At 55.4% G+C, this 27,910-nt stretch overlaps 2 protein-coding genes and 1 long non-coding RNA gene across 4 annotated transcripts in view; 2 read left to right on the plus strand and 1 right to left on the minus strand.

The window, feature by feature from the left end:
* The window catches only part of LOC102742295 (uncharacterized), a 35,833-nt gene extending 23,946 nt beyond the window's left edge, over positions 1-11,887 (plus strand). The window contains exons 2-3 of the mRNA XM_081819217.1: positions 709-804; positions 9,025-11,887. Of these exons, the coding sequence (XP_081675343.1) occupies positions 9,032-10,030 (999 nt within the window). The 5' untranslated portion in view covers positions 709-804; positions 9,025-9,031 and the 3' untranslated portion in view covers positions 10,031-11,887. The remainder of the gene's footprint in view (positions 1-708; positions 805-9,024) is intronic.
* LOC145721472 (uncharacterized) overlaps positions 6,096-27,910 on the minus strand; it is a 57,400-nt gene continuing 35,585 nt past the window's right edge. Inside the window, exon 3 of the long non-coding RNA XR_014145164.1 lies at positions 6,096-7,729. This is a non-coding gene — a long non-coding RNA (uncharacterized LOC145721472). The remainder of the gene's footprint in view (positions 7,730-27,910) is intronic.
* On the plus strand, positions 17,028-21,977 carry GPER1 (G protein-coupled estrogen receptor 1). Of its 2 annotated transcripts, none has more exons than XM_031020442.2 (2): positions 17,028-17,596; positions 19,558-21,977. In XM_031020442.2, the coding sequence occupies exon 2, from the start codon at positions 20,042-20,044 to the stop codon at positions 21,152-21,154; it is 1,113 nt and encodes a 370-aa protein (XP_030876302.1). In that variant the 5' UTR covers positions 17,028-17,596; positions 19,558-20,041; the 3' UTR covers positions 21,155-21,977. The 2 variants fall into 2 exon arrangements, with proteins under 2 accessions (XP_030876302.1, XP_006749362.1); XM_006749299.3 differs by having other exon boundaries at positions 19,739-21,977.

The following is a 27,910-nucleotide window of genomic DNA, read 5'->3' on the forward strand; positions in this document are numbered from 1 at the left end:
ATCTATTGCTGAGCCCTTGCTTCCTTTAGGCAGGTCCTCTCCATCAGGAATTTGGGGGCTCCCAGGCCACTTCCTGACTCCCCCAAGGCTCAGGACCATGTGGACCCTGTCCTCCCTCCGAAATGCTTACCTGCCCTGTGCCCAGCCTCCTTGCCAGGGCGCGGGTGACCAGATGTGGATGACCCGTGCAGGCAACAGCGCCCTGACTCTGCCTGACCCCGAGTGAGGCTCCAGGCACAGGTCTGCGGGACAGTGTGTTCAGGACTCGGGCTCACTGACGTCCACCCTGCTGTCAGGGGACAGAGGGCAGTGCCCGGTCGGGGTGGCACCAATGCTGGCCCTGGAGCGGAGCACACTAAGGGGGAAGGCTTCAGGGGACTTCCCTCCGGCTACACAGGTCGGGAGCACTTTTCCCTATGTTATGGGTGGGGTTTTAGGTCCTATTTTAAGTTGCAGACGTTGCACACTTTCTGGGAGGGACCGTTTTGTGAACGGGCCAGTGTGTGGAGTCTGCAGGAAAACCGCTGGATGCCCACAGACACCGGGGGCAAAGGCACACACATTACTTCTTCTGTCTACGAGACGAGGCTACCTCGCTACGTAGGCCGATTTGAATGTTTCTGGGTCACATGGCCAAGCCACACTCTCCTTAAAATGCAATGTGTGTGGTTTCAGTGACTTAAGACTGAATTCCCGTCTTCCTTACAGGACTGTCGGTCTGTGCCTGCCGTTTCCAGCGAGCCCAGAGCAGCTGAAGGAGAGTGCAGGCTGGAGACGAAGGAGGCGCGCCGGGGCCCCGCACAGGTGAGCTGCCGGCCCTCCCGGCTTTCTTCTCTTTCCCTGCTTCTGGGTGCCCCCCCTCCCCCGCCGGCTTACTGGGACTAAGCGCTGGCAGACAGCGCGGGCTGACGGGTGGTTTCACGGCTGAGCGCCATTTCTCTCTGAAAACTAAGGTTCCTTTAAACTATAGGTTGGCTCCAGTAAAAACTAAAACGAGACTTATTTTTCTAGCATTTCGACCTGGAAGTGACTGAGCGGACTGCTCAGGTCTTCCTCACTAAGCAAAGACTGATAGTGGCTCTAGTTCTGTGTCCCGAAGACGGACGGAGTCAGAGCAGGCTTATTATCAACTGTCAGCACACACATCTGGGCGCCGACCGAAGCTGCCAGGGGCGCTCCTCGCCCTGCGTCTCCATCCTAGGGCACAGACGTGGAGAGCTTTCGGTCTGGCAGAGTACAGTGAACGTCTTACCCAGGGCACATCTGGAACGTATATGTTTCATAGGGCGCGAAGCCTGGAATGGGGGGCCTCTTTCCACAACCGTGGCGGGGCGGGGCGGGAAGCCCAGACCCGGCAGTGTTCCACCCAGAGGGTGGAGCCTAGGAAGGAAAGGAAGGTTCAAGTTTTCAAAGCAAGCAGGGGCAGCCAGCCTTCTGCACAAGGCAGGCTTTGTGTTCCGGTGACGCTCAGTTGGCTCTCCGTGACCACCTGAATCCCCTCTGTAAGGGGAACCCCCACGTGCCCCCTCGTCTGACAGAATCTTCACAAAGATGCTCGGGGCTGACATGCTGTTGACACACACCCAGGAGCTGATTAATTTGTGCAAGACCACTATGGAGTGAAACGCTGGGCTGTCCACCGCACAGAGGAGCGGTGTTCACCTGCTGCTGGGACAGGGCAATGACAGAAGCCCACGGAGCAGAGCCCTCCAGGACCTCTGGGAACAGGGCTGGGCCCTGCACGTGCCCCTCAGCCGGGGGCCCGAGGAAGGTCAGGGCAGCAGAGGACAGGGCTGGACGTAAGAGCTGGGGATGGCAGGGCAGAGACCGCCGGGGGAGGGGTCCGCAGGGCCACAGCAAACCCTCGCCAGGCGCTGCAGTCCAGAGCGCAGGACATGGCATCACCGCAGGGGCCGTGTGGGGAAGGACAGAAACAAGGGTCTGGCAGCCAGCCTGGCCGTACGGCGTGCCACGGCCCTCACAGAGCGCCAGCGTCAGATGCCGTCCTGGGACCGGCATGAAGCAGACTGCAGAAGGCCACAGAACGTCAACACCCTCCCGCCTGGTCCAAACGTGCGCTCCGCCTCTTTACCAGTGACGCCACACCCACCCTCAGGCAAGCCCACGCAGGACCCCGGTCGTGGTACAGCCCCCACTTTCTGACAGACAGCGTCCACTTCCTCAAACCCTCCTCCAGATCACCCACCCACCCCCAAATCCTACAGCAGGCGCCTCTGCTGCGATGCTCCATGGGGCACACGGTTTGGCTCACCCCATCCTGTGCCAGGTGCCAGCTACAGGTGTTCTCGAGCTAAGGCACTGATGGCCCATGAGGACAGGACAGTGGCAGCCGGCGGCCAGGGCCAGGCTCCTCACGAGTGCTCGGTAAGTGTGTGGGAACGGGTGGATGGAGGGTGCATCTTTAAACCAGGGGTGAGTTTGCCAAAGCACGGTTCTCTCAGGCTCAGCTCTGGGAGTTAAGGCTGCCCCCAGTGCACTGGGAGGTCCTGGCCAACACCAAGGACGACAGGGCTGTCGGTGGACACAAACGGGCACCCCTAGGCCAGGAGACCCCCATCGTTTCTGCCCTCAGAACCGTCCAGACCATTGGGAAGCTTCTCACAGGCGAGCTGAAAAGAAGGGCCTTGAGTACAGACAAGGGACTCTCACGGTGTCTCTGAATGGCTGCTGAGCAGCAAGGGGACACGGGGGAGTGTGCTCAGGGTCAGAGGAAGATCCCGTGGGTGCTCAGAAGCCCGGGGCTCTGCCTGCCCTCACAGGGGTAAGCCTTCCACAGCTGTGCTCTGGCCTCCTACTTACGCAGGGACGCAAGACGTGTCCACGAAAGCTGCGGGGATGGCGGCGAGGCAGGGTCCTCTGTCCAGGCAGGGACGTCCACCGTGTGAGGAGCAGGCTGCCCCAGCACCAGGTCGGACAGGGAGGAGCTGTCTCTCCTAGAGGTATGTGTGTGCACACGCGTGCGCCTAAGTGTGTCCAGGAGAGACAGAGGAGGTCTCGGAAGACACCAAAGGAGCAAAGTGGAAACCTTTTAATCTTTACACTTCAGGGAGGTTATTTTCCCCAAAGCCCATAGAAGACATTCAGAACGGTTCAGGAATTCACGCCCTAGGACCACCAGGAAGGAGAGGAGGCAGACGCCCGGTACTGGGTCCCCACAGAAGCAGTATGGGTAAGCAGGGCCACACAGCCGGTCACGCTCCCTTCCCAGTCCCCAGGTGGGGGCCAGAGGTGGGAGGCTGGGGCCGGCTCCCACACGCCATCTGGGCCTGAGTCTTGGGTGGCCCCCTATGCCCAGTGTCCACGAAAGCTCATGCCCTCCACCCTGCACCACTGTAAAGCTGGTGGGCTGGACAGCACAGGGCCTGGCCATGTATGGGCTGAAGAGTGACTCATGAGGCCCAACGGCTCCCCGTCTGCAGGGAACACAGAAGACGGGGCTGGAATGGAAACATTTACGCAGCCAAGCCCAGAAGGCGCTACAAAAGCCAAGTCCTGCCAGGGGGAGCAGGAGAGGGAGGGGCTGGCCAAGAGGGAAAGGGGCTGGTGCCTTGGGACAGAGTAGGAAGGAATCCTCCCAAGGGGCAGGGACAAAAAGCAGTTTACCTTCCCGGCACTCGGTCCTATAACTCACTAGATTAACATGGAGCACGGAGCGCGCCTACCACATTCTCACGCGCCTGCAACATTAGGAGCTGGTGGTGGAGAAACAAGCCAGAGCTTGTGGATGATGGGACCCCAGATGACGACTGCCCAGAGGTTCACATCTGAGACTGATGGGGCCACAGGGACAGGGTGCGCTCGGAGACCCTGGCAGAAGGTCGCGCCAGCCAGGCTGAGGACACGGCACAGTCACTGAGCAGAATCCTGACCTCAGAGGCTTATGCTCTTTCCATATAGAAACAGTCTGTGAGCCTTTCTGGGATCACATGTGAAATGAGCACAGACCTGGAAAGGACCCAGCAAAGAAGAACAGCAAAAATTCAGAGACACCGTAAGCATCCGCAGTGGGGTCCCAGCACTCGAGTTGTTACTCATCCACAGGGGTGACAAGAAGGGCCATGCGGACGCAGGGAAAACACTGAACAATCCAGGTGCTCAGTGCCCTGAGCAGAGCTCCCTGGGACGTAAATGCAGGCCCGTGACAACGTACGCGTGAGGAGTGGCTGCTGGAAGAAGGCCCCGTGGAGCAAAAGCTGGACCGCCACCCAGGGCCCGTGGGGGGACCGAGGGAGCGCAAACCCACTGGAAGCCGCCCCGCTCGCTCCTACCATTCTGAAAGCCTATTTAAGGAGCTATAGCCACGAGCTGCTGTAAAGAACACAAAATTCTCAAGGCTCTGGCCTTGGAGCGCTCCCAGGGGACCCCAGTGCTGGACCCTGCAGCCCTTTCATGTGACTCAGAAAAGGGCCCCCGAAACCCTGGTTCTCGGCCCGAAACTGGCACCAGAACAAGGCAGGGGTCTGCCTCAGAGGGTCAGCCTGTGTTCCAGGGGAATTCGGGGCCTCAGCTAAGACCCGTGCTGGAAAGTGTAGGCTCTGGCAGGGATGCAAAACATCACAGGCTCCCAGGCAAACACTGGCAGCTTCGCATCAAGTGAGACACACACTCACAGAAGCAAGCCCAGTGCCCATCAGCAGCCGAACGGATCGGGACGGGGCAGCACACACACAGTGGGACAGCATCCGGCCGGGAGGGAGGACACACTGCCCTTCCGGCAGCACACACGGGCTCGCAGTGCGCCGTGCTCCTCGACGACAGAGGAGGACGAGTCCTGCAGGACATCACATGTCCACTTCTATCCATCGAAAGAAGTTAAACCCATTAAAAAACAGACCAGGGCGCCTGGGGGGCGCAGGCGGCTAAGCATCCGACTCTTGGTTTCGGCTCAGGTCATGATCTCAGGGTCGTGAGATCGAGCCTCGTGTCGGGCTCGCGCCACACTCAGTGTGGAGTCCGCATGAGACTCTCTCTCCTTCCCCCTCTGCCCCTCCCACGCTCGCATGCTCTTTCTCTCTCTCTGAAATAAATAAATAAATCTTAGAAACCAAAAACGAACCAGTGAAAGGGTGGGACGGGGTCAGACGAGGGCACAGATGAGAAACACAAGTGACTAAGCCAGGGACCTGCTGCACAGCTGATGAACACAGACAGTATCACATCGGCCGATCATCAATGCATAAATGTACCAAAGTCACACGCTGCACACTGTACGTTTATAACATGTAGCATGTCAAATTTACCAAATGAAATTTTTAAAAACAAGACCTAGCAATCCCACTCATAAGTATTCACCCAAGAAAAAAGTATTATGCTCACCTACAAAACCGTATGTTCACATATAAAAACCTATGCACGAATATTTGAAGCAGCTGTATTTGTAAGAGCCCAAGCCTGGAAAGAGCCCACATGCCAGTGGAACGGTAGATGCACGGCTGGGATACGACTCAGCGACCCGTGCATCACGGGGGAGTCTCTGACGCCGTCTGCCGAGGCGAAACGTGCCAGACGCAAAAGGCACCACACGTATGGATTCCATTCCTATGACATCCCAGAAGAGTCCGAATGAGAGGGATGGTGCAGGGGTTGCCCGATGTGGCTCAGGGACGGGCTGAGCACCAAGAAATGGCACAGAGGAATTCAGTGGGTGATGGGACCGTCTGTACGCTGCGTGGTGGTGTTTGCCGTATACGCCAAGAAGAGTCACTTTCATCGCATGTAGATTTTTTTTTTTTTTTTTAAGATTTTATTTATTTATTCATGAGAGACAGAGAGAGAGAGAAGCAGAGGGAGAAGCAGGCTCCCAAGGAGCAGGGAGCCCGATGTGGGACTCGATCCCAGGACTCTGGGATCATGACCTGAGCCGAAGGCAGACGCTTAACCGTCTGAGCCACCCAGGCGCCCTCATCGCATGTAGATTTTAAAAATGCACAGGTTCTGGGGCACCTGGGTGGCTCAGTCGTTAAGCGTCTGCCTTCGGCTCAGGTCATGATCCCGGGATCCTGGGATCGAGCCCCGCGTTGGGCTCCCTGCTCGGTGGAGAGTCTGCTTCTCCCTCTCTCTGCCTACTTGTGCTCTCTATCTCTCTGTCAAATAAATAAATAAAATCTTTGGAAAAAAAAAAAATGTACAGGTTCTTGGGCCAAACCGTCAGGCTCCCATCTTGATGCCATCGCTACTACCAGCTACCTGAACGAATGACTCCCTTGCTCTGTGATGTGCTCACGTCCACCACAAAGTGGGATTTCAACTGTCCCTACCTCCTGTGGAAAACTGGACAGTTTGAGGAAATTATTCTGTGTAAACTGCTTCCAACAGCGGCAGCAGGTGGTGAACACCCAGCTTGCCGGCGAAGGCCCTGACTTCCGCGAGCCCTGCCCCCCGTGCGCCCCTTTGCGGGGTAAGCCGCAGGGGCTGGGGCGGGAGGGGGAGGACTGTCAAGGCCAAAGAGAAGCCGTAAGACAGACAAGAGACACGAGAGAATCAGGGATGTGGGTGGGAGTTTGGGCGGAAGAGCGGTCATCACGGACAATTTCATGAGACGATGTCTTACGTGTTTTATTCTCTTTCCGAATAAAACCCAAAAGTGGTGGTGAGGGGAATGCTGGTGGCCAGCCCGGCTCCTGAGAAGGCTCAGCCCAGAGACGCAGTGGGTGGCATGCGCGAGGCCGCAGCGCAGGCGTGCTGGGAGGAGGTTCCGTGCTCCTTGGGCCCAGACGGGGGCAACACCGAGAGCCCACCAACCCTTCCCAGGCTGGCCTCAGCAAGGCCAGGGATTCGGAGGTGCGCCGGGTCTCACCTGCTGGGACACTTCCCTCCTGGGCCCAATCCTGAAGGCATAATAAGGTGCTAGAATTCCACCCTTGGCCCACACAGCCCTGGGGCAAAAGGATCAGAGCCCACACACCTGCGTTAAATCCAGGGGAGGGAGCAGAACCCCACTTAGTATGCTGCTGGGTCACCGGGGGCCAGTGCGCCCCGCCCATCCTTGGGTGACTTCCTTTCCTTGAACGTTCCCCTGCCTGGGAAGGGGTTGTCCTGGAGCCCAGCGTGCAGACGGCAGCACACCCACTCCTGGCTGTGGGCCCACAAGTGCATGACCTCTCACCAGACAACTCACACACCGGATGGATGAGAGTGTGAGGCTGGAGCTCCCCCCACCCCAGGAAGGCTCCTTGCCTCCGGAGAAAAGCACAGGACAAGGCAAGAAGCAGTCAAAAGCTGACGAGTCTGGGATGTGCTCTCAAGGCCAGATTTGGGGACACATACCCTCTGTCCACCTGGCTGGGTGACCCAGAGCCTGGCCACCAAATCAGGTCTCAGAGCCGACTGCCACAAGCAGGGTGGCCTCTGACAACGAGCACCCCCAAAACCACCCGCAGAGAGAGTACGGCTGGCCCCAGGAAGTGCCTGGAACACTGGCCAGAGGCAGGGATCGGACGCCGGCACAGCCCTAGTGCTGTTTCCTGACCTGTGGTCAGTGTTCACAAGATCTTCCTTCCAATTTGCCTCAATTAAAGATTAACATTCCAAATCACTTCCTCTCAGTCGGGTCACTATTCTTAATTTTGAAGTCACTCAGTGTCCTGGCAATTACTCATCACCTTCAGCAGCAGCAGATGGAAAACAGCACAGTTCCCTGTGTCTCTCAGACGAAGCCAGCCAGACACGTACCTGGAGAAATGTGTGCGTTCAAGTCACCTCTGCAGGCCTGTGGGACGGAGAGCAGAGTCAGTCCGCAGGGAGAGCTACTGACGTGACAGAGCAAGCAAGCACACCGAGGCAGACACACACTAGCCCACCTCCACTCGGTGCACCCCATGGCTGTCGGTCAGATGAGGACGTGCATCTGCGTCTGGGCACTGGGCACATCCAGGAAGCAGTGAGAAAGGCCAAGGACACATCTACGTACGCAAGGATGCCGCGTGTCAGACAACCCGTGTGTAATAGAGGCTTCCAAATGCAAAGTCTGCCACTGAGACAGCGCTGGATGTGTGTGGTCAGGAAGAAAGGCCATTCACTTGTGCTCTCTCCTTCGGAAGTCCACGCTGCTCCTGTGTGGTCACGAGTCACTGTGTGACTCTGCCAGCCGGGACCCCAGCCGCCCCCGCGCAGAGCGCGAAAGCTGGCTGTGGGGCCAGGCCCACCGTGAGCATTCCATGAACAGGAACTTTCCAATTTTATTCCTTCAACCTCCTTTGAATGAGTAGCTACGCTCTCTCCCAGCCTCATCTGCTATTTGGTTAAAATTTAAGGGGGAGGATACGTGTATACAGAAATGAAACAATTTCGGTGACAAAAGACCAGCCAGGAAGGCTGTGAGTCTGTCAGCACTGCAATTTAAAGCCCCAAGTCAGGACTTTACAGCTCAGCTCAAGGACCTCCTGGCGCTGAGGTCCTCGGGGGGCCAGCGTCCACACACAGTCACCTTTCCGTCTCCAGAGTCAACACTACGGAGTGCGGTCCCCTCAGGCCAGAGTCCATCAGAATTCCTCTGGGTCCAGAAGCTGGACGGCTGCATGCACACACGTCTTAGAACAATGCGGATTCGGGCCGTGCCCTCCCTGAGGCAGAGGCCCTGACTGGAGTGAGCACGAGGCCCTGGAGGGGCTCCAAATCCGGGTCCTGGAACTCCACTCCCCGGCAATCTTTCACTGACCCCCAATTTGGGGAGATCAGGACCCCTGGCGCACAGGCCTTAGGGGTGGGACTAAGATGTGACCTCATTCCAAGAAGGCGTTTCTCTTATGAGCAGTAAGGTCCTTCTGATGTGGGGGGAGGCGAGGCAGAGGGGTGCCCAGGCCCCTGCTCCAGCAGGCCCCGGCTTGAATTTGCTCCAGAACGCCCACGTAGGGAAGCTGGCTGTCACGGTAATCCCCGTACCCACCCACCTCAGTGGGAGGCCCTCCTTCAGGCACAGGCTCCCTCCCCCTGGGGCAGCCCCTCTTGCCCTTAGCGTGACCCCATGGTGACAGCCAGTAACAGCGCGGTATGCTTCTGTTGCAGCTCAGACATGGCCGGGACGAGCTCCCACAACATGTCGTGGGTCCGGTACCCGAGCCACGTCTCCACGGCAGTTGAAGACGTCATCACTGCGCAGAGCATCGTCTCTAGGTGCCTGTACGTCTACATGGCCCTGTGTGTCCCGGTGAGCTTGGCGGCTGGGCTCTTCAACCTGACCACCTTCATCAAGGGCCGCGCCAGGCGGGGGAGCCTGGACGCATTCCTCTCAGACCTCACGGTCACCCACGTGCTGGTGACGCTGCTCTCCCTCACCACCATCAGCCGGCCAGACTACATGGTCACCACCAACCTGGGCTGTGCCGTCCTCTCCTTCCTGGCCAACGTCTGCTACTTCAACGGGCAGTACGTGCAGCTAGTGATGCTCTTTGCGTTCCTGCTGCAGGGCTCCGCGCCCTGCCTGCGCACGGCCACCAAGGCGGCCCAGAGGCCCGTGGAGAGCCTGGCTGTCATTGGGGGCTGCGCCTTCTGCAGCTCCCTGGGCCTGGCAGCCCTGCTAGGCACAGCTGGGGAGCTGTCCAGAAGCACCCTATGCCAGGTGGACCCGCTGACCGCCTGGCCCGAGTATGAAATCGTCAAGGTCAGCCTGGGCTTCGGGCTGGCCCTGGTCCTGAAGCTGGTGTTCTTCATCCTGCTCATTGTCCAGCTGGCCTGGCGGGCGGCCCTCCCCCAGAGGGATGCGGCCTCCGCTCCCCGAGTCGTGCTGGCCACGGCCCTGACCACGTTTGCCTGCCGCCTCCTCTACAACATTGCACTCCTGCAACGGGCCCGGCTGAAGCTGCAGAGGGACATCGGCTCCCCCAGGGATGAGCTCCTCATGAGCCTGGCAGAGCTGGTCCTGTTTGGGGAGAGCTGCGTGAATTCCCTGGCCATCCTCTTCCTCCACCGGCCTTGCAGGCTGGCACTGCTGAGTGTTTCGGAGCACCTCACCCTACGGTGCAGGAAAGGAGAGCCCAGTGACAGCTTCTCCTTAAAGAGAGTCGAGAGTTAAGGCAGGGCCCCGCCTGCAGCAGACGAGCAAGCCGGACAAGTGAGGGGGTCTTTCTGGCAGTGAGGGAACAGGACCATCTGCTGAATCTCCAGTCTGCATGGTGAGCGCCAACATGGGGTGACGGGATGGCCTGGAAGGCACTGCCAAGTAACTGCCTGGCATTCGGCTCTGCGTACGTGAACGCTCCACACCCTGGCTCAAACCAAACACTTGCAGCTGAAGGAAACCCTGCAAATCAAGGGTGCAGTGACTGTGGGGGCCAAAGGTGGCCAGACACAGGCCTGACTGGGCGGAGATATCCTAAATGCTGGTGGGCAATTCCGTTAGCTTGTCTGCGAGCCGGCATCCTTCTCTGCCCCTGCCCAGCCAGACGACAGAATCTTGAAAATAAATACATTATTCAAAGAACTTTAGGGCCATATTATAACCTGGCCCTAAAGGGTCGTTAACTGGATAACCTTTAACACTGCCAGAAAGTCTGGACCACCTAAATATTGCTGAGAGCAAAGAAGCTTGGTTCTATCTTTTTCTAAATTTATCATCATCACTGGAGGTCTGAGAATATCACCCACACGCTGACCAAGTGTCCCACGGCACTCCCCACTCCCTGTGACCTGGCATGTGGTTGTTGCCCGTCGTAAGGGCTCTGGGTAGTCAGTGACAAGCTCTGTGTCCAAAGCCCCATCTGCTCTGTTTGACAGCATGTGCAGAAAGGCTGGACCAAACATAAAATACAAAGTTCAGTAGTTAATCTTAATCCAAAATTTACTCTTAACCAGTCTTGCTAGATTTACATTAAGATTTTCTTGGTTGAATAGAGAAAGGAAGCGTGCAAGGGAAAGGTGTCTCTGGTTGTGGGATCCTATTCCTTTGACAGTTTCGGTTTCTCATGAAAACTTGACTGTTCAGAGCAGTTTTAGGTTCACAATAAAATTAAACGGAATTAGGAGATTTCCGCCACGCCCTGCCCCCACACTGATGTCCCCCCGGATGAAGCGTCTGTCACAGCTGATGGATCTACATCGACACATCCACAGCTCACGTCTGGGCTCACTCCTGGTGGTGTACATTCCATGGTTCGGATGGGTCTACACGGACACGTATCCTCCATTATGGCATCACAGAGTACCCACTGCCCGAAAAGCCCCTGTGCTCTGCCTCTGCATCCCTGCCCTCCGCCCCTGGCACCCCCCCATCTTTACTGTCCCCGCAGTCCTGCCTTTTCCGGAATGCCCTATGGCTGGAATCCTAGTCCAGTGCCGGCTCACGCTGGCTTCTGTCACTTAGGAACACGTGTGTCGGGTTCCTCCAGGTCTTTGTAGCTTGTTTCTTTTTAGGACTGAATAATACTCTGCTGTCTGGACAGCTTCTATTTTATTTTTTTTTTAATTTTTTATTTTTTTAAAGATTTTATTTATTCATTTGAGACAGAGAATGAGAGACAGAGAGCATGAGAGGGAGGAGGGTCAGAGGGAGAAGCAGACCCCCCGCCAAGCAGGGAGCCCGATGCGGGACTCGATCCCGGGACTCCAGGATCATGACCTGAGCCGAAGGCAGTCGCTTAACCAACTGAGCCACCCAGGCGCCCCATGGACAGCTTCTATTTTAATGAATATTTTATGTTACTCCGCAAACTTTGGAACAAAAACATTTTGAGTATTTTCAAAAACATTTGAACAAAAACATTTGAATATTTTATGTTACTCTGCAAACTATAGAACAAAAACTTGCCTTTTGCGAGTATGTCTTTTCAATGTTGCTATATCTGCATTACTTTGGAAGAAAAAGGATTTGGATTATATGGTTAAATAACTTCTGTAATATGCCATTAAAATACTAAATGCTTTAAAAAACCCACTCCCCTTCTGTTTTCTGCTCCTCTGTGTGCTCACACACTCAAAGAGCCTTGGCCCTGGACTGCAGGCAGGCGCGAGGCCGGTAGGGGCCGGCAGGCATGCAAAGGACAGAGCTGGGAGCTTCTGGAAGTCATTGCGTTCCCTTCCGCCAGGAGGGTCAAGCAAGACAAATGGCATCAGGACTGACACATTAAGGCTGCTCCTTCACGCATGACAGAGTAATTTTTACTAGATGCTGGATGTCATGAATTTCCCTTGTTGAGTGTTTAATTTTACTCTCTTACTTTTTTAAAAGATTTTGTTTATTTATTTGAGAGAGAGCAAGTAAAAGAGAGAGAGAGAGCATGAATGGTGAGGAGTGGCAGAGGGAGAGGAAGAAGCAGGCTCCCCACTGAGCAGGGAGCCCAACACGGGGCTCGATCCCAGGACTTAGGGATCATGACCTGAGCTGAAGGCAGACGCTTCACCATCTGAGCCACCCAGGCGCCCCTTACTCTTTAAAGAGTACTGATGTTTACTCTGGCAGGCACGTTGTTCCTTGTAGATCCGTGGGATTCTCTGGAGAGCTATGTTTAAGCTTTGTTAGTCAGGGTCTGGAGTATCCCATTCTGGGGTCTCTCCTCGTCACAAATGCTCAGAAGCGTCTCTAGTCTGGCCAGATGGAATGAGAAGGTGGCTCAGGCCTATGTAAACTCTGGGAGTTGTTCGGCTTGGAGCTGTCCCGTAGCTGTTCTGGGCATGGCCTGGACTCTTCACACCAGGCACGTACAGGTTCAGCTCTCCACACCTCGGGAGCTCTTTCTTGACATGGCTCCCTGTCTCCAGCCCCATCTCCTGCCATTCCAGCCCCTTCAGCCTCCCAGAAACCTAATCCCATCCCCTCAACATGGTCCGGTCATCCTGAGCTGCTCGGAACCCCTCCTGCCTCCAGACGAGGGGGCTCACCACGCCTGCTTCCTTCTCTCCGAGACCAAGGCCCTGCACTGCCCACTGCCCCGGTGTCTGAAAACAGCTGTGTCCTATATCCTAACCAGCTTTTAATGGTTTATGGCAAGTTCCCTGAGGTTACTCATTTATGGCCAGAAGTGGAAGGACCTAAATTAATGTATAAATACACAATAACAGAAGCCAACAGCCTGCTGGTTTTAGAACAGGAGGGGTTAGGCTCACATGCGCTCAGGACTTCTCCGAGAAATGGCGGACTCAGGCTGGGACAGTAAACACGTAAGCCAAGCCCGGAGAATCTGATCCCACTGAGTTTCTCAGTATTTTGGCTAAAGGAATGGTTTTAGAACCCAACCACAGGAACGTAAATCGGTGGTTCTCAAACTTTTTCTTTTGAGCCACAGGATCCTTTCTTTAAACAAATCCTACAAGGAAGCCCAACGTCTGAGACACTAAAAGGTACCGTTGTAACAGGAGAGGAGGTGGGGAAACCCGACCTCTAGAACACCAAGGTGCCCCCAGCCCCAACCACCAGCCCTGCGAGGGCCCCGTGGGGACGGGGCGGCTGCCAGATGTGGGTCTCGTCTGCTCACCCCTCATCCTGGGACAGACAGGACACACTGAGAACAGGAGCTCTTCAAGGACAAAGCCGAGAGAAAGGTCAAGAACCACAGAGAAGTTAGAAAACACGCAGAACTGTGGTTTTCCAGTGTGGGAGGTGCTTTAGCCCAGAAGGCGCCCATGAAACCTCGATTTGAAAAAGATGGCTCAGAACGGAGGGGGTGGAGGGTGAGGAGAAGCTACTTCCTGTGGCCCCAGCCTCTCCCTAAGGACCCAGACCTCCAGCCCGGCATTCTAGAACATGCCACCCGCAAACAGCCCTCCCCGGGGGCGGAGCCTGGTATGTGCCATCCGCCCGCACTTCTGCGGGCCACATGCACGGTGTTCTGGGTGCAACTGGCACATCGCTCTCAGAGAATTAGAGGAAATGTCCAGAAAGCTCCAGGCAACGGCTGAGAGGAGCCCAGCTGCCCAAAAAGTCAACACGAGTGAAACCACGGGGACGGCTCTTTTATGGTGTCATAAAATACCCCAGGGTGAGTGGGTGTGAAGGTGCACCTGATGCTGGAGAGCACCTGAACACTCAACATCCCTTCCCGTGGCAGAAAAGGCCGGGTGGTGGGTCTGCAGAAGGCCCGTCCGTTTTTCTCTAGGGAACAGCTTCAGACAGTGTAGACGGCGGCTGTTTGGCACACTGCGGTCTGCACACACACGGGACTGAGGATGGAAGGACAGCGCTGACGCGTCCACTCCTGCCCGCACAGGCTCCGGGCTGGATCTGCAGGGCTCACGTGGAAGGAACTGCCTGGTGGTCGCCCCTCCACTCCCCAGGCAGGCTTCCAGGGCCACACACACACACACACACACACACTCAGAATTAGAAGTTCTGACACTTGGCCCCGGCCAACGGCTACCCACTGGGGGCCTACAGTATTCCCTAACAGCACACACCTCCTTAGGCCAGCCTGCAGCCAACAAAGAGGATGCAGGACACCCATCACACACGCTTCTCCAAGGTAAGCACGTTCCTGTCCCCTCTCTGGGTCCTGGCCTCTGTCTTCACAGCAGGTGGTGCTGGCCTGGATGCTTAGGGTGGGTGTGAGCACGAAGCCCACAGAGTGCTTTGTGAAGAATGCAGGGGCAGGGGCTCTCTGCTTCCCCCCACTCGGGATAATCAGAGACAAGGCACGAAAGGCTGCGTTTGCGGTGTTGCCCCTCAAGTGTGGGACCACCGTGGTGCCCGTGAGCTTCCCCTCCATAAGCACCACACAGGCCAGGCGGACTCCAAAGCGTGGCACCCACATCCCCCGGGGCCTCAGTCGTGAGCCTGCAACACTGGGACTGATATGCTCTCTCCCTGAGATGCACCCAAAGGACACAGGAGCCCAGCTGCCTGGGACTCGGCCCACGTCTTGCTAACCAGGCCGTCCCGGTGAAGGGTGGTGCATGCACCGTGGGACAAGCACGGCAGAGACGCCGGGTGACCGGCTGCCCTACAGCTGTTCTACGGGCATCACGTAGCTCCACAAGCACAAGCCCACACGCCCCAATCTACCGAGGGCCCCGGGGCAGCTGACTGCAGAAGGAGAAAATGGAACCTGGCGGTTCAGAGACCGGGCTTGCTCCCGCTGGGGCGCCCCCGCCACAGGCAGGGGGACAATTCTTTGCTACAGAAGAGCAGGGGTGGCAGGGATGGAGGACACAGGGAGGTTCAACAGCGACACATAGGCAGCGCCAGGCCTGGAGCAGCTGGGAATGAGGGTGAGGCTTCTGGGGGGACCCCTCATTCAGGCAGACCTCCTGGCTTTACCGCATGTCTGCTCTCTGTGCGTTACCCATTATCGGACTCTATTTGCAAATTTAACTAAACGCCAGTCAGACTGGATTCCCTCTGAAGTTTCCCCGTCATCTGATTCTGGGGATGGACAAAAATCTATAAAGTCCAATTCAGCATGGAGACAACCCTGTGACAAGGGGACTGGCCACGTGGGAAGTGCTCCGCGTGATGACAAGGACCGTGGGCCAGAGTCAGCCAAACCGAGGCCTGGGGCAAACGCCCCTGAGCTCAGGCTTCTCACCCGGGTGGCAGGACAGGAGCAGCCCTGACGTGCCAGGGTGCTCAGTGAGGGTGGCATGAGCCAGCGGATATAACGCGCGTAGCAAACAGAGCCTAGCGTGAGTAAACGCTCACTGAAGGGTGGATTTTAAACTGTACAGGAGGTCTTTATGCTTGACAGAGACGTCTGCAGGATGTTCCCATCCCCGGGCTCAGGTGCATGGACTGAAATCCCTACCAGCGGGGTCCTGTGCCTTACGCGAGCTAGTCGTGTGAGGGCTGACAGGTTACTAGCCACCCAGTGCTAACACCTGGCAGCCCTCAGCAGCCGATGCCACGCCTTCCGCACAACATCGGCCCGCCAGCCGTCCCGGAGCGACCTCAGCGGGAGACGCAGGGGTGGCGTGTCGGGAGCCGCTGGAAGCTCCTCGGCCACCGGGACCACAGGGGCTGCGGCCACGGGCTGGGGTGAGTAGGCAGAGGCTATTTTTACGTGGCATGTCTTGGCTATTTCAAGGTTTGGATTTTTATTTATTTTTTTTAACACAAGAGGAAGTTGTACTTTCTCATGACTCACTTCTTTCAAAATGGTGTCCTCGGGCATCGTTAGGGCCTCGTTCACGTTACCATGTCATTCAGAACTTGAAAAGGCTAACAGTTTAGAATTATGTCTGGATTCTAAAGCTGGAAAGAACACCGATGTTAGTATTTTTCCACAAAAAATTTAACATAATATTTTCTGTTGAAAAATATGTGTATAAAACACGAATCTGAAAGATGTTAGATTTTTACCCTCCAGAATACCTTCAAGCTCACAAGCTCCTGACAAAACAGAAAGCTTGCAGGGACCACACTGGCCGCCTGCAGTGCCTGTAACCGGAGGGGCACCCCGCGCCCGACGCGCCCTCGTCCGACCAGACGCCTCCACTCCCAGCCTGGAACCAGCCTCTGTCCCCTGGGGGAGAACATACTGGCCCCCATGCTGCCAACGCAGCGGCCATCTGCTTTATTCACACTCAGTAATACGAAAGATCACGCTCAGTTCAATCTCACAGCTTTAAAAAGTCACCAAGAGGAAGGTATGAGACCCATTAAAATGTGGTGATGTCCATGAACACCGCACAACGTGGCGCAAGCAGCCAGAACCCAGCAGGTCCTGCAGATGTGCAGACTCTGCCGGCCTTTCTCCCAGGCGATGGTGACCCCCAACCCCCGCCGGTGCGGCAGGAGACAGCAGCTGCCTGCAGGACGGTCAGGCACTGGGGGTCCCTGGGACTGGGACTAAGTCCACCCCGACCGCACAAGAGTCGCGGCCGTGGCGGGGAGGAAGAGGAGGGGGCCTCTCGGGTCAGTCACCGACGCCTGCTGGACAGGTGCACGCAGGCGGTTTCAGGAGCAAAGGGAAGGGGAGCGCTGCGAGATGACTAACACTGAGAGCAGAAAAACAACTCTGATTCCTAATGGACTTGCCCCAAATACCTGCTATTTCTGGGGTTTAAATTTCTTTCTGGAAATGCTTTTGTGAAAGTCCTAGGTTAAATTCTCTAAGTATAATTAGTACAGTACTCTCTAGGCTTAGGAAATCCAGTGCTTAGTTTTAAAAACAAGCAAGACCATTTCAGTTCCAACAAATGACGACGAGTCATCATCTGAAAGGTACACAAGACCTACTTCCAATGCTTTCACGCTTAAAAAAAATTGTATCAGTGGGTGAAGAAAAGCAGTTAAATCTGGAAACTTCCATAAAAATGTGTAGTGGGACCGAGCTCACTGCCACAGTATGGGAGAAAAAAGGCCAGCAAAAAAATGGTTAATGCTGGCCTTCTCAGGAGGCCGTCCAGCGGTGCAGAGCACAATGGGCGGCCCTGGGAAGCCTATAAAGTCTGCAGTGCCCCGGTGTCCAGAGCAATGACCGGCATTCTGGCAGGTCAGCCTCGTGCACCAGGCCTCCCTCCCCAGGACCACCACTCCGGCATTCTTCGACGGGTGGAACCAAGTCCAGAATCCCCACCACCCGAGGGAGAGCTGCAGCTACGCCTCCAGCCTGCCATGAGCACGTTTGCAGAGGCTGGCTGACAAGCCTTCCAAGGGACGGGGGAAGGGTCTGCTCAGAACCGGCCCAAGTTGGGGTGGCTGGCTGCGGTGCAGGTGAGTCTCCATCCTGGGTTCCTGGTTCTGCGTTGGGGGCGATGGAGACCGCCAGGCGGACCTGGCTCAGTGGTCTCGGGTAAAGTGCCACATGTTATGCTTACAGCTGGATGCAGACGTGGATACACAGGCCACGCTCTGGTGAGAGGGGCATTGAGGCTACAGACCCCCTCCTCCACGTAAGAACCCAGACATGGCTCTAACAAGCTCAGCGTGACTGTAGTCGGGGAGGCTTATGCACAAAGGTTCTTTCTGTAACGCATGCCGAGAATAATATCCAGTATTCTGTTGTATTTCGCTCAAGCAAGGGGCTGTCTCGCATTAGGACAATCAGACGGCTCTGTCTACAGTACCGCTCTTCAGTCACTCAATGAAAACACTCGCCCAAGCCACACGTCTGGGCGGATTAGTATTCCTTCACAAAGATACACACCCAGTAGATTTGACAAATGTGGTTTTAGTTTTCTAGAACTAGACAAGCAGTGGAAACGTGAAACAAAACGATACCAAACTGTTTCATGCTCATCTTTATAAATTCATGGTCAACACTCAGGAGAGTGCTGTGGCGGTAGGAAACGCACCCTACTTCCTATGTCGGTTCTAGGCCGCTATGAAATAGCAGTATTTGCCAAGGATCAAAGGACTCATGTACATGGGAAAGAAGTGCAGGACTTGCTTTAAAACTCTTTCCACACGGCCTATCTTGACAAACACAGGAACAGGACGAGTGTGCGTGGTGGGCTCCCCTCACCTTCAAGTCTTCCTCTGGAAGCACTGGAAACGGCCCCAAGTTTCCACATTTAGAGAGCAAAACAAGCACTCGCAGCACTTTTTACAAAGAAATTAAAAACAGAGGCTTTAAACGTTACAGATAGTATCTGGGAACAATGACATTTATGTGGTTCAAATTGGTACTATCTACTAAAGATGAATAAAAAAATGCAAAATAACTAATAAACTTATCATCACCGCTAAGCAAAGCTTACTGAATATTTTTTAAATAATAACTGACCCTAAGGCTGTGATTTATGTTTTTTTGCTTTTCTGCCTTTTTTTTTTTTAAGCAGTATTTTCAAGCATTTGTTCAATAAATGTCTAGTCTGGTTTGGCAACACTTCAAAAATGACTCCTAATGATCTCACAGGGTAAAACAAGAACTCTCAACAGAAAAACAATTCAAGTCCATTTTAATGTGCCAGGTCGGCTTCCTTGGGGTCTCTCTCATCCTCCGTGGCGGGCCCCCCCTCGATGCAAGGGCACCCCTCCCCAGCTGTGATGGCCCAAATACCACCACGGCTGCCCAGCGAACCCTGGCTGAGTCGCCTGTCAAGACCGCGGATGAGCCAGGTGTGGTGGACGGCCCCGTAGGCTAGACCTGTCAGCAGCAAAGGTCTAAAGGGCTTTGCTCAGGCTTTTTTTTCCCCCCAGCTTCTAGGTTACAAACATTACAAAAATATATTAGATTTTACAATAATTTATGAAAACATTGGATATTTACTAAAGCCAGTACCATTTTTATGATTTTTTCTCTTTCATTTCATATCATGAAAAAAGTTTCATTTGGGGCACCCAAGCTTAGGTCAGCAAAAAAAAACAAAATCAAAAAACAAACTAGATTTCTTTTATCTGTTTTATTGTAAGAGATTCTGCTCCAGTTTCCACGAAGCATTCTGGGTCCACTATCTTCAGAGAAGCTGGGTTTTTCCCTTCCCATCTTAGTTCTCTTTCCAACAGCTGCTGAAATAAATTTTATTTCCTCTGCTGGCAAATAGTACTTTTCCTGAGATTTCCATACCCAACAGCCATGTTACTTCATAAGCCTGCTATTCAACTATTTTAAAAAATAGGCGTCCACCGCGCATTAGGATGACTCACAGTCCAGGCTCCAGTCAGACTGAGCGGCCCGGGAGCCCTGGGGACAGAAAACGGGGCATTTTCTATACTTAATTCTTCTTCCTCAGCTCAGTGACAACCATCTCTCCGAGACACTAAGGACCTCAAGTCCCAGCCTTCCCTTCACATGCATGTGCCTGCCGTCACCCTGTGGCCATCTGCTGCAGAGACCGTCCTCATCAGAAAGCCATCAGAAAGCCGTAGAGACTTGAACCAAAGACTTACTCCTGTTCTGTATGCTTCTCTCAGGTGCGCAGGTAGTGAGCGCCATCCGGTGGGCGCTGAACACAGTAGTCGACGCCCAGCAGACGCCCGGCAGACGCCCAGAAAAAGAGTCTCTCGCGGTGTGGACATGGATAACCTTCTCCATTTGCTCAGCTTTCTGCAAAACAGACCCACACTGCTTCCGGTGGTGCCTGTGATGAGCTCTGCTCTTACAAACATCTGGCTCACTTCAAAGAGCATCACCTTTCTTTCTAGAGATGGATTTATCGTTTAAGTTGGATTTCTGTGAGCTGTGTGGCAAACCGTGAAAGCTGTGCATCTGGGGATATGGACGTGACTTCCCCAGTGCCCGCCTTGGGCATGGAGACGCACCCCGGCACCTCCAACAGCACCCCCCCAGAGCTCAACCTGTCCCGCGCACTCACTGGCACCGTCCTGGCGAACCAGACAGGAGAGCTCTCCGAGCACCAGCAGTACGTGATTGGGCTTTTCCTCTCCTGCCTGTACACCATCTTCCTCTTCCCCATCGGCTTCGTGGGGAACATCCTGATACTGGTGGTGAACCTCAGCTTCCGGGAAAAGATGACAATCCCGGACTTGTACTTTATCAACCTGGCGGCGGCTGACCTCATCCTGGTGGCCGACTCCCTGATTGAGGTGTTCAACCTGGACGAGCAGTACTATGACATCACTGTGCTGTGCACCTTCATGTCCCTCTTCCTGCAGATCAACATGTACAGCAGCATCTTCTTCCTCACGTGGATGAGCTTTGACCGGTACATCGCCCTGGCCAAGGCCATGCGCTCCAGCCTGTTCCGCACCAAGCACCACGCCAGGCTGAGCTGCGGCCTCATCTGGATGGCCTCTGTCTCTGCCACGCTGGTGCCCTTCACTGCGGTGCACCTGCAGCACACGGAGGAGGTCTGCTTCTGCTTTGCAGACGTCAAGGAGATCCAGTGGCTGGAAGTCACCTTGGGTTTCATCATCCCCTTTGCCATCATTGGCCTGTGCTACTCGCTCATCGTCCGGGTGCTCATCAAAGCTCACAAACACCGAGGCCTGCGCCCGAGGAGGCAGAAAGCCCTCCGCATGATCTTCGCAGTGGTCCTCGTGTTCTTCATCTGCTGGTTGCCAGAGAACGTCTTCATCAGCGTCCACCTGCTGCAGCGCACACAGCCAGGAGCTGCTCCCTGCACGCAGTCTTTCCGCCACGCCTACCCGCTAACTGGCCACATCGTCAACCTGGCGGCTTTCTCCAACAGCTGTCTGAACCCCCTCATCTACAGCTTTCTGGGGGAGACTTTTCGGGACAAACTGAGGCTGTACATTGAGCAGAAAACCAACATGTCAGCTCTGAACCGTTTCTGCCATGCTGCCCTGAAGGCAGTCATCCCAGACAGCACCGAGCCGTCGGATGTGAAGTTCAGCAGCGCCGTATAGAGGCGGCCAAGCAGTGTCAGCACAGGCCCAACACTGTGTCACCCCAGGGCAAGGCGGGAGGAAGGGCTGGGCCACACCGTGCCCTGAGCCCCGTCAGAACTTGCCAGCCCGCCTGTGCCCCAGCTGTGGGCACACGTGGGCTCTGAGGAGCCCACACTGCAAGCCACCCTGACTTTGGGCCGAGCACACAGCACTGGGGCTCCCCACCCACATCACGGCTGCGGGGCATGGGGCTGGTGTGAGCGGGCGCCGGGCATGGGGGCCACTCTGCACACATTGTGCCCCACAGCAAAGGATGTTTCTCACGTTGGCCAATGAAAGCAAAACCAAGGAGACATTTTGGAGGCAAGACCTTAGTTTCAAGGTCGATCTGCCATAAATCTGCCACCCTTGGGAGACAGAACACACTCAGCGGATCTGAACTGGATACTGTGGTCCATCCCCCACGTCTGTGGCCTATGGTTTATTATGCGTACTAACAAGCGCACTTGAGTTAGAGGGGAATGGAGAAGCGCTTCTCCCAGGCACACCCCTCAGAGCGGCCCCTCGCCGACAGCAACTGCGTGACCCTGAGCACTCGGGCCGCCTCAGCCGGAAGGCTCTTCTGCAACCAGAGACCCCCCTGCTGTCCGAGTCGCCGGCCCAGTGCTGCCCGTTTGTGGGTGTCTCTGCACCTACACCACCAGGGAAGGAGCCCATGGGGGTACAGCCTGGGGAGAAAGATGACGGCAACGTATACAGTTTTCCTTAAAACGTACAAAAGAAAAACTAGTGATTGCTAAGAACGTCCAGCCTTTCTCAATAAAACATAGTCACGTCCTGATTCTCACTTCTCTGAGTTGTTCGCTGCGGGGGGGGGGGGAGCGCGCGCAGCAGGGTGGGGGTCCTTGAGCCTCGGCAGCAGAACCAGTCTTTACTCACAAGGAAACCCCCGTCCCTGGCGTCACTAAGCTCAGGACCCAGCCAGAGCTCCCTCATAGGACCAACGTCTAAACCCAGCCACTGGCACGCACCTGGCATCTCCAAGATGTCTGACTCTCTGCTGCACAACCCTGCATGCCAGAGCAAGCATCACGGAGATGTACCACATGCCCTGGTTCTTCCGGAAGGCTCTGTCCTATCAGCATCAGGTACGGTGCCTGCAGTAGCTCAGAGTGCTCATGAGGCAGCTGGGGGGCAGAGGGGCTTCTGTCCTCCAAGACAGGCCAGCTGGGGGGCCCTATCCTCTAATGCACGGGAGCTGGGGGTCCTGCCCTCCAGTGTGGACTGGGGCTGGGGGTACCAGCCTCTAATGTGGGCTAAGACTGGGGACCCCTGGTCTCCCTTTTGGGCTGAGACTGGGGAGCCCTGGCCTCCAATGCGGGCTGAGGCGGGATCAAAGTGAACCCCACTCCTCCTGCCCCATACGCTCCACTCAGGGGGCCCACCTCCCCAGAACAGGGGGCCCTCAAGGATTTTCACACAGGCAGGGCTTCCTGCAGGAGAGGCGAGACAATGTTTAGGTAATAGGGAAATGAGCCATTTGAAGTTTCAGTGGTGTTTATGGGTGCAAATCTTTAAGAAAGAGAGCATCCGTCCCAAGTAGATATTTGCGTCGACCAACTGTCACCTTGCAGAAATGCCATCTCCAGCACCCAAGTCCCACTTCAGACTTACTTTCCAAATAAACATCCCCGTTGCAGGACCGGAAAACCAACCGGCTGCTGAGGACGGTTCCCATGCACTAGGAGCTCTGCTGTGAGGAATATTGCTACAGGGTAGCCGCATGAGCTCGCCCACGGCGCTGTCACAGGACACCCACCCTGCAGCCGAGGTGAGGGGAGCAACTCCCAAGGAAGAGTCCTCCTTCCACCCTCTGCCCCCCCCAGATCCTCCAAAAGTCACGAGTCTACGCGAGGTACAGACACCGCATTGATGCACCTCATCCTATAAAAGCCAGGAGAGGTTCTAAGATGCCTTCCCTCACATATCCTCTGAGTCCCCCGTGGAACAGCTTCTCAGGATGGGCTCTGCCCCAGCCCAAGGCCTGGTCAGAGCAGATGGCCATGCCCAAGGACCCGGCCTGCAAACCCTGCTCTTTACCAAGTCCCCCCTTTGACTTCAGTGCTGACAACTCCAAGTTGCAGAGCGGATGCACAGACTGGCACCCCAGCCGCGAGCATCTGACTATGTGTAAGGGTTCATCAAACACATGCACCATTCCCAGTGTGAAAAGCGGTGGCAGGGAGGTGTCTGAAGACTACACAGAGCCTGGAGACCCAGGCTGTTTAGCTGTAGCTCTTGAGAAAGAGTGGGGAGGCAGACAGCACATCAGGGAATCAGGCCTGCTCTCTGATCCTGCCAATAAACCCATGAGGCACACACTGTCCCCATTACTCAGAGTCCTGAACTGCTTGAAATCTTGAATGGTAAGGTAGCCAGGAACTGACCCACAGCCTATGTCTCCAAAGCCCACGTCCCTTCCTCTACAGCACTCGGGGATCAAGAGGTCAATCAGGGTCACAGGCTCAATCCTTTCCCAAAGGTGCACCAGACGGGACGTTCTGGGCAGGGAGGAGTGGAATGGAGAGCCCCTCCAAAGATGTCTGGGCAGGAACTGTGCCTGGCCAAAGCCCCAAAGCATCGGTCAAGGGCAGGGACCTCCTATCCCCAGGCAGCCCTCCACATGGGCTGTCATCCACACGGCGGACATGGCTGTGAGAGCCGGAAAAGGCCAGCCCTGCACTCATCAGCCATCTCCTGCTCCTGAACGGCCTCACCAGCAGGTCTTTCACAGCTGGTGCTTGCCCGGGGCACAGGTCCAACAGGGCCAGACACAGCTCCTACCTCTAACCTTTCGAAGCCCATCTCCTGATGCGTAAACTGGCAGCAGAACTCCCCCAGAGAGTCCACTGGACGGTCACTAGAAGGGCAAGTGCAAGGTAGAGATCCTGACTCAACAGAAAGGAATTCTTAGCCCAGGCTGGACAGGCGGCCTCTGGAGTCTTCTCTGAGCCCGAGACCCTAGAGCCCGCGTCAGAGACGACGGAGCCTGTGTGTGCAGGCTGCCTGGCCCATTCAAACGCAGGCCATTCTCAGAAGCATTTGCCTGAGAGCGGAGGCTGATTTAATTATTTTGTCAGGAACGCCACAAGATAAAATCAAGGCATTTGGTTGCCTTGCTGTTTCCTGGTAGCCTGGCTCTCCCAGGCACTGGTGCTCTGTAACCCCACCAAGAGCTCAAAAGTACGGAGCTGTAAGCACACAAGACCCACTGGTGCTAGCACCGAAGAGGACTTAATAATTTTCTTTGTGCTTAATAATTAACTCTTGATTATGAGGGTGACACTTCCCAGACCCTGCATCCCCCTGGGAGGGGTGGAGGCATTTGGGCCATGACAGCCTCCCTGGGACGTGCCCTCTCGTCTTTCAAGGTGGTATGGGTGAAGCAGTCCTGAAACTTTTACACACATTCTGAATGGAGCATGTTCGTCACTGAGCCCAGTTGTTCTCAAGCGGACGGCAGGAGATGCAACGTGGAAGGGAGAAGGGCAGGCAGGGAGGGCCCCGGGGCTGATGGAATTGGGGGTGTCCAGAGAACCCCGAGATCTCTAAACTAAGAATATGTGCAGGACGGCTCACGGTGTGTGCACATGCGTGATCTTATGCTCTCTAGCTCCATCTGCTCCAAGAGGCCAGGAAGGGCCTGAGCGGCTATGGGCCCAGCAGCACCCAGGCCATCCCCCTGAAAAGAAACCAGGCTCCTCAGAGAAATGGCCAATTCAGGCAGGGCAGGAGTACAAGGTGAGCCCTGGCATGTGGTGTTCTGCCAGAATGAAGAAAAGCTTCAAGAGAACGACAGAGTCACATTAAAATGACACGGGGACCTACCTGAAGGGATCCCACTAGCCAAATTCAGCATCAAGACAATTATAGACTACTGAAAGATAAGAATCCATGCGTCCATTCCAGCAATGAATACAGGAAAACATAACGTAAATGAAATGAACGCTGAAATAAACAAACACAGTACAGTCACACAGAGTGAGTGAGCCTTGCCTGCCTGAGAGCGGAGGGCTCCCACGGGCTGGCGATGGGGGAGGCTACTGTGGCGGTCTCAGCGAAGCCGGGGACAGGCGAGAATTCCTAACGGAGGCTAAACCCAGGACACCTGATGGAGCAGGACATCTGTAGAGGCTTCGTGCGTCCCGTCCGGCTGGCCGTCCGGCTGCTTCTGTGTCGGGGAGACAGGCACCACATAACAGACGGGACGGCCCTTCACGGAGAGCCGACGAGGAACTCACATGGGCAAGGGCGGTCCAGATGTGGACCCTAAATAGTGCACGACGTCTCCATGTCCTATCTGGGATTGTGACCTCAACCTGGACAGGAAGAAGTATCAGAAAATCCAAAATGCGGATGGGGTAATGATCCAAAACGTCACGTCAAAGAGACAAAGAAAGGCAGAGGGAGTGTCCCAAATTAAGACAGGGTAAAGAGATAAAGCAACTCAGTGCAGCATGTGACCCTCAACAGGACGTTCTGCTAGAAGGAAATGCTGCAAGGATACTGTTATGGGGCCAGGGGACAGGAGGAACTGCTTGGTGCTGAGAGCTGTCCCGCGGTACATGAGATAATGCTCTTCTTCTAAGAAAACACACAATTCAGTATTCATGGCTGGGGCATATCCACAGAAAGATGCAGACTGAGGACAAGCATGCACACAAATGTCAAAGCAAATGGGACAAAAGGTGCAGAATGTCCATTCCAGGCCTGGGTATAGACCCAAAAGAACTGAAACAGGTGTTCAGACAAAAACTTGTACATGATTACTCACAGCAGCACCATTCCCAATAGCCAAGAGGTAAAAACAACTCAAAGGTCCACCAACAGCTGATGTTCTAGCCGCCAACAGATGATGGTCTGGCCACACAATGGGATCCTATTTGGTCACATAAGGGAATGAAGCACAGACACCTGCCACGGCGTGGACGAACCCTGAAGACCTGAGGCTCAGAGAAAGAAGCCAGACGTGAAGGGCCATGTGGTCTATGACTCTGTTCAGCAGGCCCATCTGCAGCGACCGGAAGCAGGCAGGGGGCGCAGGGGCCGGGGGAATGGGGAGGGACACTAACGGGGACCAGGTTTCTCCAGGGGGTAAAGAAAATATTCTAAAATTAGATCGTGGTTAACAGTCAAATAACTCTGAATACACTGAAAACCACTAAGTACACACTTTAAAAGGGTGAATTTGCATTACATAAATTACGTCTCAGAGAAAGCTGCTGTTTAAAAACAAACCCACCACCCCCCCGGTCATGTGTTCCCACAGCGGTTCTTCCCTGCTCAGACACGGGCTCGCGCCTGTAAAACCACTCGGTGCCCTCCAAGGCAGTGCGGGGTCTGCCGGCGCTCTTCCCTCCACCCACCGGGGGCTTTACAGGTGCCAGGAACACCTGCCAACGGGAAGGCTGATCCACCCAGGGTCCCAGAAGCTGCCTTCTCCTAACAAACACTCTCTCCTTGCACACTGCCACGTAGTTCAGGCTTTACTTTCTTTTCCATGGTGGGAAACTGAGCATTTGGGGTGTCTTCTGACATGCTGGCAAATTAAAAACAGACCAACAGAACTTGAATAAGAAGTAAAGCTGAAGGGGCACCTGGGTGGCTCAGTCGGTTAAGCATCTGCCTTCAGCTCAGGTCATGAACCCAGGGTCCTGGGATCGAGCCCCACGTAGGGCTCCCTGCTCAGTAGGGAGCCTGCTTCTCCCTCTCTCTCTCCCCCCGCTCATGCTCCCTCTTTCTCTCTAATAAATAAATAAATCATCTTAAAAAAAAAAAAGAAGTAAGGCTGAATTTACTAAGGGCTGAGAGGAGTGGCCAGGCCGGTCAGGCAGGGCCAGCAGCCCGAGGGCGCCAGTCTCCGAGGCTGACTCTCCAGCCCCCAGCTCAGAAAGGAAGCAGGTCAATGGCCACCTCTCTGCTGCGTACTGTGCTGGGGCACCTTCACAGGGCCAGCTGCTCAGGACCCTAGCAAACAGAGGCTTCCTTACCAGACCTATTCTTACCCACACCTGCATATGCACCTTCTGTTTGGGACAGAGCCCCCCCTGGGCACGCGGAGGCTCAAGATGCATGACACCCATCATGTCCCTGTTTCTCCTCTCAGGTCAGGTGAGCTGTCTGAGCACCGAGGTCCATCTCTGCACCCATGCTCATCACCTGAGCCAGGGAAGAGAAGCCTGCGCTTCTTCACACGACTCATCACTGAGGCCGAAGCCTGCTGTGGATCTGATCGGTGAGCACTCCACCTTCCCAGCTTCTGGCGGGTCGGGGGTCAGCCGCCCAGCAGTCGCCAAAAACTGGAAGGGAAGGAGGGAGGAGGGTGGTGTCATGGGTAAAATGCCCACCAGGTCCCAGCCTCTCCCTCCCTCCCACCCTCCCGAGTGCCCTACCCAACCCCATTCTATCCACAGGACAACCTACAGGACGGTGCAGCCACCATCAGTCAGCAAGCCCTTGCCAAAGATAGAAGAGTCCCAGATAAGTGGGGTGGCCCTGTCCAAGACAGCGGGACAGCCACAGGGGGACCCGCCAAGGCAGGGACAGACACAGTACCCACTTCCAGGAACACGAGGCCTGGCACAGCCCCATCCAAGGCTCCCGCCCTCCCTGATGAATGGTCCAGGCCAGTGAGCATGTGCACGGCCTCAGGCCTCGCCTCCACACCCAGTTCTGTGTCGGCAGAAAAGTGTTGGCAGCTGTGAGTTAATCCGG

Source organism: Leptonychotes weddellii, chromosome 5 (assembly GCF_054177405.1).
Source record: "Leptonychotes weddellii isolate Sample4059 chromosome 5, ASM5417740v2, whole genome shotgun sequence".
NCBI lineage: Eukaryota > Metazoa > Chordata > Mammalia > Carnivora > Phocidae > Leptonychotes > Leptonychotes weddellii.

Excerpts from the sequence above, each read along its gene's own strand:
- GPER1 (XM_031020442.2), top strand. The coding sequence starts at position 20,042 with ATGGACGTGACTTCCCCAGTGCCCGCCTTGGGCATGGAGACGCACCCC.